General features: G+C 43.1%; 1 protein-coding gene across 2 annotated transcripts in view; it reads left to right on the top strand.

Annotated features, from left to right (window-relative positions):
- The window catches only part of GLIS3 (GLIS family zinc finger 3), a 504385-nt gene that overhangs the window by 391836 nt on the left and 97743 nt on the right, over positions 1–14806 (top strand). For both annotated transcript variants that reach the window (XM_046023585.1, XM_046023584.1), the window contains exon 5: positions 10943–11104. In XM_046023585.1, the coding sequence (XP_045879541.1) occupies positions 10943–11104 (162 nt within the window). The remainder of the gene's footprint in view (positions 1–10942; positions 11105–14806) is intronic.

The raw sequence follows: 14806 nt of genomic DNA, 5'->3' as shown, positions 1-14806 counted from the left end.
GACCTCTCATTCTTGTGATTGGCGAAGTCAAGTTCCAAAGAGAGGACGTGGAAGTTGCATGAAGTAGAACAGTCAAGGGAATTGAGATGATAATTCTTAGCCAAAGTGTTTTCTTAAGAACTATGAGGATCTTAAAACTCAGTGTGTGCCTATAGTGACTGAATATCCTGTGGGTCACAAAAACCAAACAGTCATAATTGGAAAGGGTTCATGGATTTAGCTTTTTGCCCGTGAGGGAACCACAGGATCATAGGAAGAAGAGGCAAGAAGGGCCAATGGCTTTTTCAACAACCAAGAAGGAAGAAGGCTCCGAGTTGGGCTAGGTAGCTGGCCGTCAGAAACAAGGAAGGGGGAGAGCAAGCAGAGGAAAGAGAGGGTCCCTGAGCACCTGCCGTGTACTGTTCAGGTGTGCGCTGGAAAGGCCGTGTGGGAAAGCTCAGCTGGGAAAGGCGGAAGATGGGGGTGATGCGTTTTGGAAGCAACCAAGCGAGTGGCTTTGATGAGGCAGTGTGGGCTGTCACAGAAGATCGTCAGTCCTTCACCCGTGGGGCAGCCACGCACGTCCCGCGGAGCTCACGCCTCTGTAAGGTCTGTGGGCCTAACGCAAGGTTTGAGTTCCATGATTTTCGTATCTTCTTCTTTTTTTAAGCAGCCAGACACAGATGACTTTTAGCAAGAACAGAATTTATATTTAAGCAGTGCATAATGAAAATCGACGGCTTTTTGTTGAGAAAAGCACAGTGTCAGGAAAATATCCCTATCACTCTCTTTCCCCCTGTCACAGTGGTGGAAATTTTACATTTGAAAGTGAAAAGGCTTAAGATATAATTTTTTAATCCCATCTTTCCTGCCCACTTGCATCTCTTCCAAAGCTTGTCAGGGCCAGATCTAGAATAGTAAGAGCCATTAAAAATTTGGCATCTTGCACTCTGTTTTTTGGAATAAACTCAGTGTGGGCCAATTTATGGTAAATTATTCTCTTCGTGTGTGAATTTCCTTTTCTCTCTTGGCAAATTCATGCTTGCCTCTACACCCCTGCACACGGATCTTAAACACACACATTTATTACAGAATCTGTGTGGGCTCTGTGTGTCAGTGTTAAAGTGTGTGCCCATGGCTGTACCCACAAGTGCGTATGCACATATTCGCACCTATGTGCTTATATGATAGCAAATTGACTTCAACAGTTTGTCTCGGAGGTTTGTGTTGCTGTATGTATGTTAGCATACATTCTGTCGCAACCCGAAAACAGTTTCTCAGTCAAAAGATGACAGAATTCAGCAATCATTTTGGGAAACACCATAGTAAATAAATATATTGCTTAGCTCTGTTAAACCAAGCATGCCAATTCTTAATAAAACCGAAGGCAAGCGGTGGCATTTCTCATCTTTGCAGTCAGAGACGGTTACTGGGTAGCAGTCCACTGCCAAAGGGAAAGGCCGAGCCAAGGCCTTGCTACGGGCCCCGTACTCTGAGCACAGAAAGTTCTGGAATGGTATGGCTGTAGTGGGGGATCATATGGGATGCTCATGTCTGCTCCCATCCAACGAGTCTGGGTATAAAATGTGGGCAGAGGCGTGGCATCGTAAGAATTGCTTGATCTGCTCTTTGGGGATATTTGACTCAGGGCGATGAAGGGCAAGGTCCCAACGAGCTTTTTTCTTTGCATGAGAAGCTCTGATGAGAGGCTCTTTCCTGGCATGCTGGAGAGAATATTAGCTCAGCTTTTAAAGGGCAATTTAAAACAGTTTCTTTTTCTTTATGTATGAAGAAGGCACACATTTATTTGCCTTGAATTATTGCTAATAACACGTTCCAAATGGGTCTGTGTATGTTTAGCTCAAGTTTAGAAGAGGGTATGTTAGGAAAACCGCTCGCTCCCTTCACCAGGGGTTGGCACATCTTTCTCAGAACATCAATAAAGAGGTCAATGTATCGCGTCCAGCAAAAAACAAAACAAAACAAACAAACAAAAAAGACCCCCACAACCATATGTTGGTATTACTATTGTTTCCCACATGGTTAGATGTTAAAATAATTACATATATCTCTTACAGTAGTTCTACAGAACATTCAAATCCGGCAAAGCCCATAAATACATTTTTATAGCTTTTGCCATGTTGACCATTTGATGTCATCACGAGTGCTAACTCGCCCGACCTAATTAAAAGGCCTTAATGAGTTTACTCCACAAGGAAGTCTAGGAAATCAATATGCTCTTTTACAAAGAGTTCATTCTCTCCATTTTGCTTAGCATTTATTTAGCAAATAATCTGCAGTCACTTGAGTACATGCCAAGGACTGTACCCAGTGCCGGTAATAAAAAGATTAATAAGACTCAGTTCCTTGTCCTCATAAAGCTCACAGCCTAGTGGGGGAAACAAACAATCCAATTAGTGTACCTCCGCGTGTTAGCAAGGCTGTGGGCGAGGCATGGTGGGCATGTGGGGAGTGACCTATTGTGCCTCGTGAAAGCAGAAAGGGAGGCGTCACAGAGGAGGTGACACCAAGTAGAGGGGTCAGTCGTATGTCACCGGGTACAGGGAACAGCACGTGCAGAGGCAGAGGCAAAAAAGGAGTTTGCTGCTTCATTAGGGGACTGCAGCTGAACTGGCCTGGAGCCCAGGGTGCGGGGAGGAGGGGGAGGCCGGAGGGGGGCAGGCTGACCCCGGGTGCGCTCAGCCTCTCTTCTGCCTGCAGTCTCCTCTCTGTGTCTATTTCCCCTGCTTCCTTTGGCTTACTCTGTTGTCTTTTACTTGAGCTATCCCTCTTTGTCTCGAAAGACCTGAAACTGGAAAGATCTTTCAGAAAAGCTAGAGTTGTAGGGAATGTTTCTGACCTTTTTTTAAAAAAAAAAGAAAGGTGAAAAATAATGCCTAAAATCCAAAGGCCGATTCCTCCCACTGCTGTCCGCTTTCTCACTTGAGTATATGAAAAAACAATTCAGGGGTGTTGAAGCAGGCTGGGTCAGATTCCAGATTTATCGTGCTCTGTGTCTATCTCCTGGGATGTTCTGTGAATGCAGAGAAAGTAGGATGGGGCCTGATGTTACTTTTGTATCGTCTGCAGGGCCTAATCGAATGCTGAATGTGTAAGAAACTCTATATTCCCTGGTCCCTTTGTGGATCGGGGACTTGGTCTCTTGGTGCATAGACCAGGACTGAAAGAATTAGAACAGTTGTCTCTTTAATAGAGAGTAGCAAAACATCTGCAAGTCACTTTTATGTGTACCCTTCATATAGAGTTCCTAAAAGTACAGCACTTACGTAGGCACGCTCATACGGAGTTCTGTATGTATATATGACATGGGGTGGTCGGAAACACAGGTACAAACAAAATTAAGGAATTTGATTTCTTTTAGGTGTATTTATGTGGGACCAATTACAGGCCTTAAATACATTGCTCTGGTGACGTGTAATCAGGCGTCCTCTAGCTCTAACCGTGAACTGCTGGGCCATGCGTGCTCCGGTGGTTACGTGTTTGCAGGTTGCATGAAATCGATGTGAATAGTCACAGCAGAATCGGGCAACTTCCTTATTGTTATGTTTAAACAACCTTTTTCATTATTTGCCCACTCACAGAATAATTATTTGCTTGAGATTATAGTTTTCTGGCATTGTATTGACACATCATGAATAATATATGATACCTTATATTTGCGGACTAGCTGGAGAGGGCCACAGGATCTGACTTAAATACCAGTGTTTCACTGTGGGGTATGCACTTTCTGGGTGTACATACACGCCCACAGTGAGGTTCCATTTGTCCCCAGCAAGTGTCAGTTGTTATAAACCAGACACTTGATAATTTCCATAAAAATTTAATATGGTTCAAATGTTGGCACAGAAATAACATATTTCTCTCTACATTGTCATGTGGCTTCTCAAAAACACTCTTTTCCATTTTGTTTCTTAAGTGGTACCCTCATTCACTTTGCCACCTCATGTAGAGTAAGGACCCTTTTACCGATCAACCACTACCCGTAACCCACAATGTTAAGAAGCAACGAATGGCCTTAAGCCGGTTAAGAAATGCGTACATACTGCCCATATAGGTAAACTTTGTTTTATACAGATTTCTTAATCAAAAGCAAAAAGCACAACAAGCCAAGAAGTTGCATTTATGAGCTATTTAATAGATTCATTGTGTGTACTGGAATAACAGGGAAAAACATAGTAACTGGGATTTCTTTATTATGGGTTAGGAAAACATTACGGAAAGGATTTTATGTTAATTCTACAAAATTTTTAATGGTTCCAGAAGATCTGGATAAATGAGTACGATCTCCCACTTCAAAACACCAGATGAGTGGTGTGCACGGACAGGCTGACTCATGAGCCCTGAGTGTCTCAGTCTCTTTTCCCCTTGAGCTGTGGCAGCCAGACCGACAGGCTGGGAAATGCCGAGGTTCTAGCATAGGAAATGCAAGTGCAAATCTATTTAGATATTTGTGATCTTTGGAAAATTAGTCCCAGTGGCGGCGTGGGCGGGGGAGGGTTGCACTGATTTATCTAAGTTAAAAGAATTCTAAAATTTGCAGGAGTAACAGTACAAAGACTTGAAATAATATCCCAGCGGGGCCACTATTCCTTTGGGTAGAACCTTTGAAATACTATTATCAGATATTATTACTTTTTCGCAACCCAAAGGAAACATAGAAATCCCTTTTCTGTCAGTCCATTCTTCAGATAAGAAGGTAGTTAGTCTGAAGACATGAGGAATATCACAGAGTGAGAGCACGCGGGAACCTCTTCATGGCCTTTGTCATGGAATTCAGCGTGGGAATGAGACACAGAGAGGAACGCATTCCATCCTAACTCAGTGTCATCAATTCCTGAACCAGATACTCTTGAAAAGCCTCAAAACGTTGGAATTCTTTTTTCTTTTTCTCCCTTTATGTAACACTTTCTACAAACCGATGTGGTAAATACTAAGAACTTACGTGAACATCCAGTACTAGTAAGAAGTCACTGGGAACGGAAACCGCCGGGTGGCACGAGACAGGCCAGATGTCCCAATGTGCACGGAGACAGGAGGAGAAGTGAAATCAGGTGGCCCCAGGGGCGTCCGCAGGCTTTCTCTTTTGCATCTTAGTCTTTTTTTTTTTTAACTTTTCTTCTGCTTTTTTTTCTCCCAGACAACACTTTCTGTTATCTTCCCAGCCAACATTTTAAATTTAGATTTTACTCATCCACACTTTGAAGGGTGAAGCTGCCACAGTTTGGTTCATCAAATGCAATCCCTTTCTTTATTCTTGTATTCTTGCTCTAGCTCTTTTGTTTGTTTTCTCTCTTCTTTAAAAAAAAAAAATCCCGTTAAATTGTGTATTATCAACCTCAGGGTAGTTTAATGATCCCTAGAACTTTATTTCTCAAAGGATAATCTTCGAACACTCAACATTTTTAGAAGTGTCACCTAGGAGACCGTTAGGAATGCACTACCTCGGGCCTCCCTCCACACCTATTCAATCAGAATCTGCATTTTAACAAGATGCCCGGGTGACTCGGGTGACTCGGGGGGGGACTCGTGACCCCTCGAGCCGAGCCGGGGAGCACTGTCTCAGAAGGAAACTTGGAAATCTCGGCTGAATCCTCGAGGCAGATTTCTCAGCTCCTCTGAGGTGTGCGAGGTGGCCCCGGGCCTCGGCTCCTGGCCCTGCCCCTCATTTACACCTCTGGCAGGTGTTTCTGTGATTCAAGTCTGCCTGAGCACTTAGTCTTATTGTGGGAGTCAGCTTGACTGTATCCATGCCTTGGAAATACCTGCGGATCTTTTCACCTGTGTGCATTTCCCATTGTCTTTGAGCCGTAAGCAGAAGGTATCAACCCCCTATAATTCACCAGTCCATTCCCCGAGTGGCCAGCCAACCACACCCATGGCCATGCTAATGGGACTAATTGGTCTTGACCAATGAAGTTGTAAAAGTGTATACCTCCAAGGGTCATAAACACTGAGGCTTAATTGAAATCAAATGTATATTTTTAAAAAAGCCTGTCCGGCATCCTAGACTCCTTTCTGTTGGGGTTTTGTTGACATTAGTGATGGTACAGAAACCTGATCAGGAAAGGTTTGCTGTTACTACTGCTTTGAACACCAAGTGTGCTTTTCGGTACATTAAGTAGCTGATTAGGGGAGGGAAGTAATATTCTACTTGATTATTGGTTACACATATGGAATAAATCCTATTTTAATGGTGTCTAATGAGCCTTTCATTTTCAGAACCTTACACAAAAGCCTCTAATAGAAAGGGAAAGTAATATTTCAAAGGTCATCTTAATACCACTTAATGTCAACAATCGGTAATCAAGCCAGTATATACGCATGGTGATTACAGTCCGGTTGTGATCCTTTAAATATGAAGTAATCTCCTAAATTAGCAAAATGGTGTAAGCTAAGGTTCTCTGGGTTTGAGGCAATTTATACTTTTTAATTAAAGTTTGTTACTTGCAAAGAGCCTGGGAGTTAGAGATCATTCTCAGAATGAGGCTTCGCGTAATGCAGCATTTCCAAACCCCCCGAGATTTAAAGTTCTGTCACTTATAATTTCATGCATTGTTCTTGTGTGTTCTGTAAAGTTGCTGAAAGGTGCAAATGAAAAGCTAGGGCTCCCCTTCTGTGCTTTTTCTCTGCAGGGGAATGTACTGGGCACTGGAAACGTGGGGTGTATTGCTGGTCAGGAGGCCACTGAGGTAACCTGTGGGAAATGGCTCTTTCAGAACCATCTCTGTGCCGGGTGGCCAATTACAAAGTCAGGAATGCTCCAGACTCTCGAGTGCGAGACTGGCTGAAACATTGTGCCATTCGCTGCGTGAATGGAGATGACCCGCCCTCACCCCTGACCCGCATCGGGAGAGGTTCCTTTTCGAGCCAGCGCTGCGGCTCGTTCACGTAGCTCTTGAGGCAAATAGAAGTGGGTGAATCCCGCAGGATACCTTACCCATGTCAGGAGAGTTCTCCAAAGTGAATCAACAGTGGCTACAATATGAATGGCTTTCACAGGTATAACATCTGAATGTCCTGGTGGGCTTATTCGGCACCCGGATCGCTGGGTCCCCACCCCAGGGTTCCACTCTGTTCTTCTGGGAGGGACCAGGGGTTTGTGTACCCGACAGCTGCCCAGGGCCCTGGGATGCTGCTGGTTCCCGTGGTGCCTCTTTGAGAAGCCCTGCTCCCGCTGCATCAGTGTGGACGCTGGCCCACCATACACCTGCCCTTGCGTCCGTCTCCCCCTGAGAAAAGCTTGCGTGTCATTCATTGTGTTGCTCCCAAAGCCTAACACACATAGTAGCCATGCTCGGGGGCTTGGGGACCAAAAACACCAATGTTGTTTACGTGAAATTACAAGTCTACATCAGACACCTCCCTCCACCACCCTCCCTCCCACATTACTGTCCTGTATTTGTCTTTCTTTGGCATTCTGTGTTTCCTCCTTCTGCTGTCCCCTTAGAGTCAGAGAGTTTGTTTTTCTCTTGTCTCTTTCCATATGACCTGTGTTTGAACCACAGGCAACCTGGCGCCCGGTGGTCTACTTCTACTGGTCCTCGGTGCCTGGGTCTACAGCCAGTCGGGGAAGGAGAGCAGCTGAGAGGAGCCTGTTGGTCTAGTATTGTTAAAGGCCAGGTTGCTGACCGTGGCACAAAGCAGTCAGGTGACACTTTGGACTTTAGACCTCAGGATGGACCTTGCACGGTAGAAACCTCATGAGGAAGCCTTTGGCTAAACCCAAGGAAATGCTCTTTCTGTGGTTCTTGTTTTCCTAGGTTTTAGATGTTCATTCGCAAGGCGGAACTCACTCATTAAAGATCTGGAAAACATGAAAAAAACATTAATACAGAAAAAAGCATCCATTTGCCCAGACGCCCAAAGCAGCCGGTTTGGGAGTATTTTGTAACAGTCTTTTATACTTCTATCTCAATGTTAGTTTATTTTTAATGCATTTGCATTTAACTGAATTTATAAATCTAGGGGTAAAATTGCCCTGAGGGAAAGGAAATTCTTGTGTTGAATTACAGGGTTATTCTGGTAATGAATGATAATGATTCATTACACAATTGTTTGCTTTCAAGTTTCATCCAGACACCATTAGAAAAATGAAGAGCACCTCCTTCCTCTTCTCGAAGCGTTATCAGTGTGGCGAGTTCAGTCAGGTGTGGTGCTCTCCAGACCGCCCAGAGGTGTTGGGTGCAAGGCCCCCCACGGAGCCCTGTCAGTTCCTCAGTGGCCGACTTTCCTGGTTTGGGGTTCTTGGTTTCAAGTGAATTTCTCCAACAAGAGTGACTGGGTGGTATATATTATGAGCCCCTGAGCCCAAGAGATTGCCTTTGTCTTGCTTTTATTTGGACAACCCAGTGGGGTCAAACCCCTTCACTCTTAGTCTCTGCCCCTGACAATCGGGCAAGTGCGAGCCCTACAGACCCCGTCACCTTCCAGCCTTTCCTGCTGCACAGGAGACCTGTGACATTAGCTGGATTTTCGTGATTTTTACAGATAATCTTTTGATTGTCTTTTTCAGTCTGAGAGCTCATGTTTTCCTCTCATCTTTGCTCTTTAAAAACGGTCAGGATGTTCGAGATGTAATTCACTTTTCACTCATTTCCATGTGTTGCCATAAGCCTTTTGGTCTTTGATCACTGTTTCTGCTAATTGACTTGAACTGGACATTTTACTGGACATTTACATGGACGCTGAACAAGAGAGAGCATGGAAACGCCAGTCTTCCTTCCAATTTATGTCTGATCAAGTGGATGGGTTCAGTTAGTTCGAGGATGTGTGTGTCCCTCTAGTTCCTCTGTGGCAGATCTGGGGGTCTCGGTTGTGCGGCGCTCACAGAAACCTCATCTGTGTATTCTAAAGTGGATCTCCTCCCCCGTCTTGGTACCTAGACAATGCAGCCTTCTCTCTGACCAGCTCCTGGGATGACTTGTCAGAGAGAGGGGAGGCTGGGGCCTCCCCAGGTCTGGGTCTCTACCCTGGAGTTGGCCCCAGCACGACATCCATCCTACAAAAGAGCCTTGCTAGGAGCCAGACTACGGGCTTGAGGGGGCCGAAACCTCAAGCTCATTTCAGACCTAAGTGTGATCCACCAGGAGACTCTAGGTCAAATCAGCCGTGCTCCGGCAGTTCGCTCCCAGTGGTCCTTCGAGAGAACCTTAAAACCAGGGGTTTGGTTGGCAAAGGCTTTTTAGCCATGAATTGGGGGTTGACAGTGAGCCCCTTTGTTCTCAGATTTGAGACCCCCTCAAAAACCTGCAGAAACAAGCCACTTAACCCCTCTCTCCCTCGAGCGGTGTATCATTATATGCTTTTCACTGGGTTGAAAAAGTAGTGGCTTTGTCAGCAATCATCTTCTGTTCAGGCTAAATTTATTTTTATGTGAAATAGAAATCAGGAAAACACCAAAATTATTTTAAGCAAAATATCAAAATTGAAATAAACCAACATATGTCTGCAAAACATGTATAACTCTCAATCAAAAATAAGTGCAACTTTCATAAATTTCTTAAAATACTCCAGCATGTGAAATCTGGATGACTTAAATAGATGGCGTTATGACACGGTTGGTTATTCTTTCTCCTCAGTCCATCCGTTCCCTAAACCCGGCCAGCTCTGGACCATCCCTTCACCAAGGATGCACTCTGTCCTCCACCATCTATTGTAATAAGTGAGAGAACCGAGGGATGTTATCAGATGTCTTGTAGTAAGGTTGAATAACATTGCTGATTTTGAATGGAAACCATCTTGAATTTACCTTCTTTATTTCTATTTTGTTCTCCCCTCTGCCCCCCACATTCCTGTCTAAGAAGTGAGGTGGGTTTTTTTGTTTGTTTGTTTTAAACACCGTTTCCATATTCCCAAATCTCCTTCACAGTGGGAACTCAAATGGGATGAAAACTGTCAAAGTGACATCAGTATTCTGGGGCTTACTACCAAAGAGAGAGAGTCCCAGGATCAATGTCCATCTCACATTTTAACTCATGCAGGCTTTCTGTAACACACTTTCTCTATTAGATTGTCACTTCCAGGATGGGAATTATTGTGAGCCTCTAATATAGTTGCTGGTATTTTACCCACAAGACATGTAGTAAAGAGTCCCATCAATAAATATTATTGACCAACCAATAAAGCATTTCTTGAAACCTTCGGTCTCTCATTTTCAATTCCTCTTTTCATGAACGAGGTAACAACATTCCTCAGAAAAACAAAAATAGGTGAAACTATCACTTCATTTGGAAAACATTCTCAGCAGTACATGAATTATGTTCCCGTTCCTTTTTTTAAAAGCACGTTAAAAACTTTTATCTCATTAGGCTTGGCATCAAGTGTGTACGCCAACAGAGTCGCTCTTTGGCAGCTGAAAAACTCCTTGAGATGGTTCAGGAAGTTTCTGGTCATGACGACCCCATGGACACGTGCCTTTTGCATCCTGGACCCTTGGTCTTCAGAAGCCCACCTTCACTCTCGTCCATCACTTCGATTTTTTGTTATTGTTGTTCTTAGTTTATTAGTTGTAAAAAGTTTCTTCCTTCCTGGTTCCTTCCATTTAGTCCAATTTGGAAATGGAAAAGTGTGTTAATTTTTTAATAAATCTTTAAGACACGCATTACTGTATTTTTATTAACTGAGCCAGATGGCTCACAGCAAATTTTCTCTGACACAAGTAATCACAGAAATCAGTTTGGGACCCAGATCTGGTAGGGAAAGTGGCATGCATATTAGAGGAAAATGCAGTTCACATCAATACATGGGTATTTTTAGAAGTCACATTTGTTACTATTTGGATTTCATCTTATTTTTTTGTTTTGTCTTTTACGTTTTAGACGAAATACAGGCTAAAGACATTGTTTTTCCCCCTGTCCCCCAGACCCAAACATTTAAGTTCCTTCTCAACAGCTAAAACTTGTTTTCTTTTTCTTTTCTTTTTTCTTTTCTTTTCTTTTTGCAGTTTGAAGGTTGCAAGAAGGCCTTTTCCAGGCTTGAGAATCTCAAGATTCACTTGCGGAGCCACACAGGCGAGAAGCCGTATCTCTGCCAGCACCCGGGCTGTCAGAAGGCCTTCAGTAACTCCAGCGACCGTGCCAAGCACCAGAGGACGCATCTGGACACTGTAAGAAGGGCGGGAGCTTTCCAACTTCCAGCCCCAAGTCCCGGGGTGATGGAATGCCCATTTGATGGTGGGCTAGTGTAAGGGCTTGCTTTATGGTCTGCGGGTTAGAGGGACAATGCCAAGGGCAGCAGTGGAAACTTGGGGAAGGTCCAGAGGGGCCTGTAGTGACAAGTTATTAGAAATCTCCCACCTGCCTGAGACCAAGAGGTTCCTTGGCGACCTCTATGTACAAAGCAGAGACAGGTCAGGGGCTGTCACATAGGGGATTGGAAGACAGAGAACCACTACCAGGGATTGGGCATGAAAATAAGTATTTAAATACCAAGACATGCGTGAATAGATACTACACGCTACTGCTTGAAATAAGAAGTGGTTGGTTTTTGTTGGTTTTACTACCTGCCACCGCCCGGCCACCCCAGCCCTTACCCTGGTTCTTTTCTTTCTGACATAAGAACTTGGAGGCTGGCACGGTTACCGAGTATGAGTCTGGCCTTTTGCTTTAGAAACCACCGGCATTTTCACCTTCAGGCAATCTGAAAAGAATCAGCAGATCTCTCCCCAGGATTCAGCTTCATTACGCCTCCCATGCGTTAACCACTGCCCATCCACTGACATAACCTGTGTGAGAACGACTGGTTTTCACCGTTGCACCTTAACTCTCTTCGTGCAGTAACATTTTGTTCCTTTCCTGAGACACTTCTGTTTTCTGTCCTGTCAATCATCCCCCTTTGCATTTCTAGAGCTTTGAGGCCATTTCCCTTCCACGATGTCCGGTAGACAGTGTGCACTTTCTCTCCACTTAACAAAGCCATCAGGATAAATGTATTATACACACCACAGATCTCTTATCCCACGTTCTCACAAATAATGCATTCATGACAGTACTTTTTCAGTGTTAACATTATGTCTATTATTAAACTACACCAGAATTTGAATTTTGAAAAGATACCGTTATTTCTACACACCTTCTCATACATATTTAAGATTCTTCTGATGTTATAGTTGACATATTTATTAAATTTTATATTAGTCTCTATTAGTCATATTGATAGAAGTCATTTTAGCTATATGTCACATAACCTTTCTAAACAGAATTATCTCCTAATATCCATAAATGTGATGGTTTGCCTCGTAAATAGCTAGAATATAATTAGAGCACTATGGGCAGAGGAGAGCCCCTTTCTGCTCTAGCTGAATTAAATTCAGTGATTTTAGGACCAACAGAATAGAATACGAAATGAATAAATTTGGTGAATAGCAGGATTTTTTAAAAGGTAGAAATAGGAAAAAGAATAAATTATGTTAAAATGCCCTATGTTGTATATCTAAAACTGTCTTGGTAGAATCTAATAAATTTTCCAATTTGTCATTAAACTTTATCATGGAAGAATGAACATTCACGAGACAAGATTGTCTTGAGAAATTGCCTCTACTCTAGCTAGTTATATGTAGTTTGAAAGAACTATTGTGAGCCGAAGTGTTATGGCTCCACAGCACCCTTCTTCACACGGAGCTAATTTTAGCTAATCAGACTACAAGCATTTTCTGAAATCATTTTGGATTTTTTTTTTAAATCACTTTTTAAAACTTTTGAGGAAAGCTACCACAGATAATAATTTCATGATTTGGTTCAATGCAGTAGCTTTTAAAACCCAGCTACTTTTTTTTTTTTTTTAAGTACTGCTCTATTAAATCTTTTAAAACCATCGTCCTTCCTTTAAGGTGCAGACCTGCCCTCCTGTTTAAATTTTTATTGCATTAGATGAATTGGTAAACTTTTAAAATCACGTAAAAATTAAACATTTGTCTTAAAAAGCAAACTGTAGCTGCTTGAAGAATGTGTTACTTAAATTCAGGCCCCCATTTCCTTTCATTAAGCACTCCTTATGCTAATGCTGTCAGAATTTTGGATGAAGGATCTTTCTTCAACTCAATGGATTCTTTACTTATTGGAAAATTATTTGCTCCGCAAGGATTACAGAGTTCATAATTCTAACCCTGCAAAGTGTTACTGGCTTATTTTTCTATCAGCATCTTAATCTTGAAACAGGGGGAATGATTTTACAGTACGTGTGGAAACTCTAGTTTGAGAAAGTGTAGCATGCCACTTAGAGCTTCGGTAACCTGAGGTAAAAGGACCAGTATACCAGTAGCACTTGGACCAGCACCAGACATTGCTCACTTGGCACATGAATCCCAGGGGGCCGACAGCAGGGGAGAGAGGGAAGCCACCCGGGAGGAATGGTGAGTAGTCACTCCTTCTCCAAGAACATCTCAAAATCAAGTACAAAAATCACATTATCCATTTCTTGTCTTTTCAACCCAAATAGTAGCGACTGTGGTAATAATAATGATACCGATTTATGTAACATGTCATATTCCTAAAGTTTTTTTGCATGCCACATCTCCTGGAGGGCTCGAAATGGGAGTTTACGTGGTCACAACATGACTGCCGATACAGATATCGTCGAGTTCTGCCCTAAAGCCAGGGCAGGGTAGGGAAGGCCAGTGCGAGAACACCGTGTGAACTCGGGAAAGAAAACTATTGTTTACCCAATGGAAACTCATGGGCAAGGGGCTTCCACCCGTATTGGCTGACTGTTCGGAAAACCTGAGATATCGAGAGCCTCGTTCATCCACTGTTTATGGTCAGACTTCTCATACGTAACACGGTACCCAGCACCCCACAAAACCACGAGGCCTGTTGGGTGATTGAGTCAATTAGTCAGGGAACAGTTACATCGCACTTAGAATTCATATTGGGTGTGTCAAAATAAATTATATATTCGTGACTTCACCTTGTGGTTGGAATCAAAAATGGCAAAAACAAAAAAGCGAATCATAAAGATGGCTTTCAGCAGGGCAAATAATGTAACCCATGTCTGTGTTGGCGCACAAAATGACAAGCATGCACAAGAGAACAGGAACAAAACATAAAGAGAAAAAAATCTGAATTTTTTTTCCTGGTTTTTTATTTTGATTTGATGGGTTTTTTGGTCTGTTTTTGTCTTTGTTTTTGTTTGTTGTGTTAATGACACAGCAGGTTCCTCAAGCGAGAATCCTCTCTTAGAGACAGGCTTCCATTTTTCCTCCTTACATTTCAAATCATGTTGGCGGGCGCCTGGGTGGCTCAGTGGGTTAAGCCTCTGCCTTCGTCTCAGGTCATGATCTCAGGGTCCTGAGATCGAACCCCTCATCGGGCTCCCTGCTCAGCAGGGAGCCTGCTTCCCCCTCTCTCTCTGCCTGCCTCTCTGCCTATTTGTGATCTCTGTCTGTCAAATAAATAAATAAAATCTTAAAAATAAAATAAAATACAATAAAAATAATGTTGGCACAACTCTAAGTAGTCTCACCTACGGAGGTCCAGGGTAGATGAGGGACTGTAAGTTGTGACTTACGAACACAGTTTATCTTGTGATTTTTTTTTTAGTGTAGTTCTTAGATTAGACAGAAAGATTTGCTTTATTTCATAGCTTAAAAGCCATACTCTCCAACCCTTGGAGCATTTTGTTATTACCATAGGTATAGCTGCTACATTTTGAATCAATATGCAGTTCTCCCATTCATTCGTTCCTAATCATTATAGCCCAATCACCAGGGACCCATAAATTAATAAGATTCTAGACTCAGCCTTAGGCTCCACACCTCACATCTCTCAGGAGCATGGGGGACTTGAAGTAGCTAAAACTAGTGTTTTCAATG

The sequence above is a fragment of the Meles meles genome, chromosome 11, assembly GCF_922984935.1.
Source record: "Meles meles chromosome 11, mMelMel3.1 paternal haplotype, whole genome shotgun sequence".
In the NCBI taxonomy this organism is placed as follows: Eukaryota; Metazoa; Chordata; class Mammalia; order Carnivora; family Mustelidae; genus Meles; species Meles meles.
This window is presented reverse-complemented; position numbering and strand designations above follow the sequence as displayed.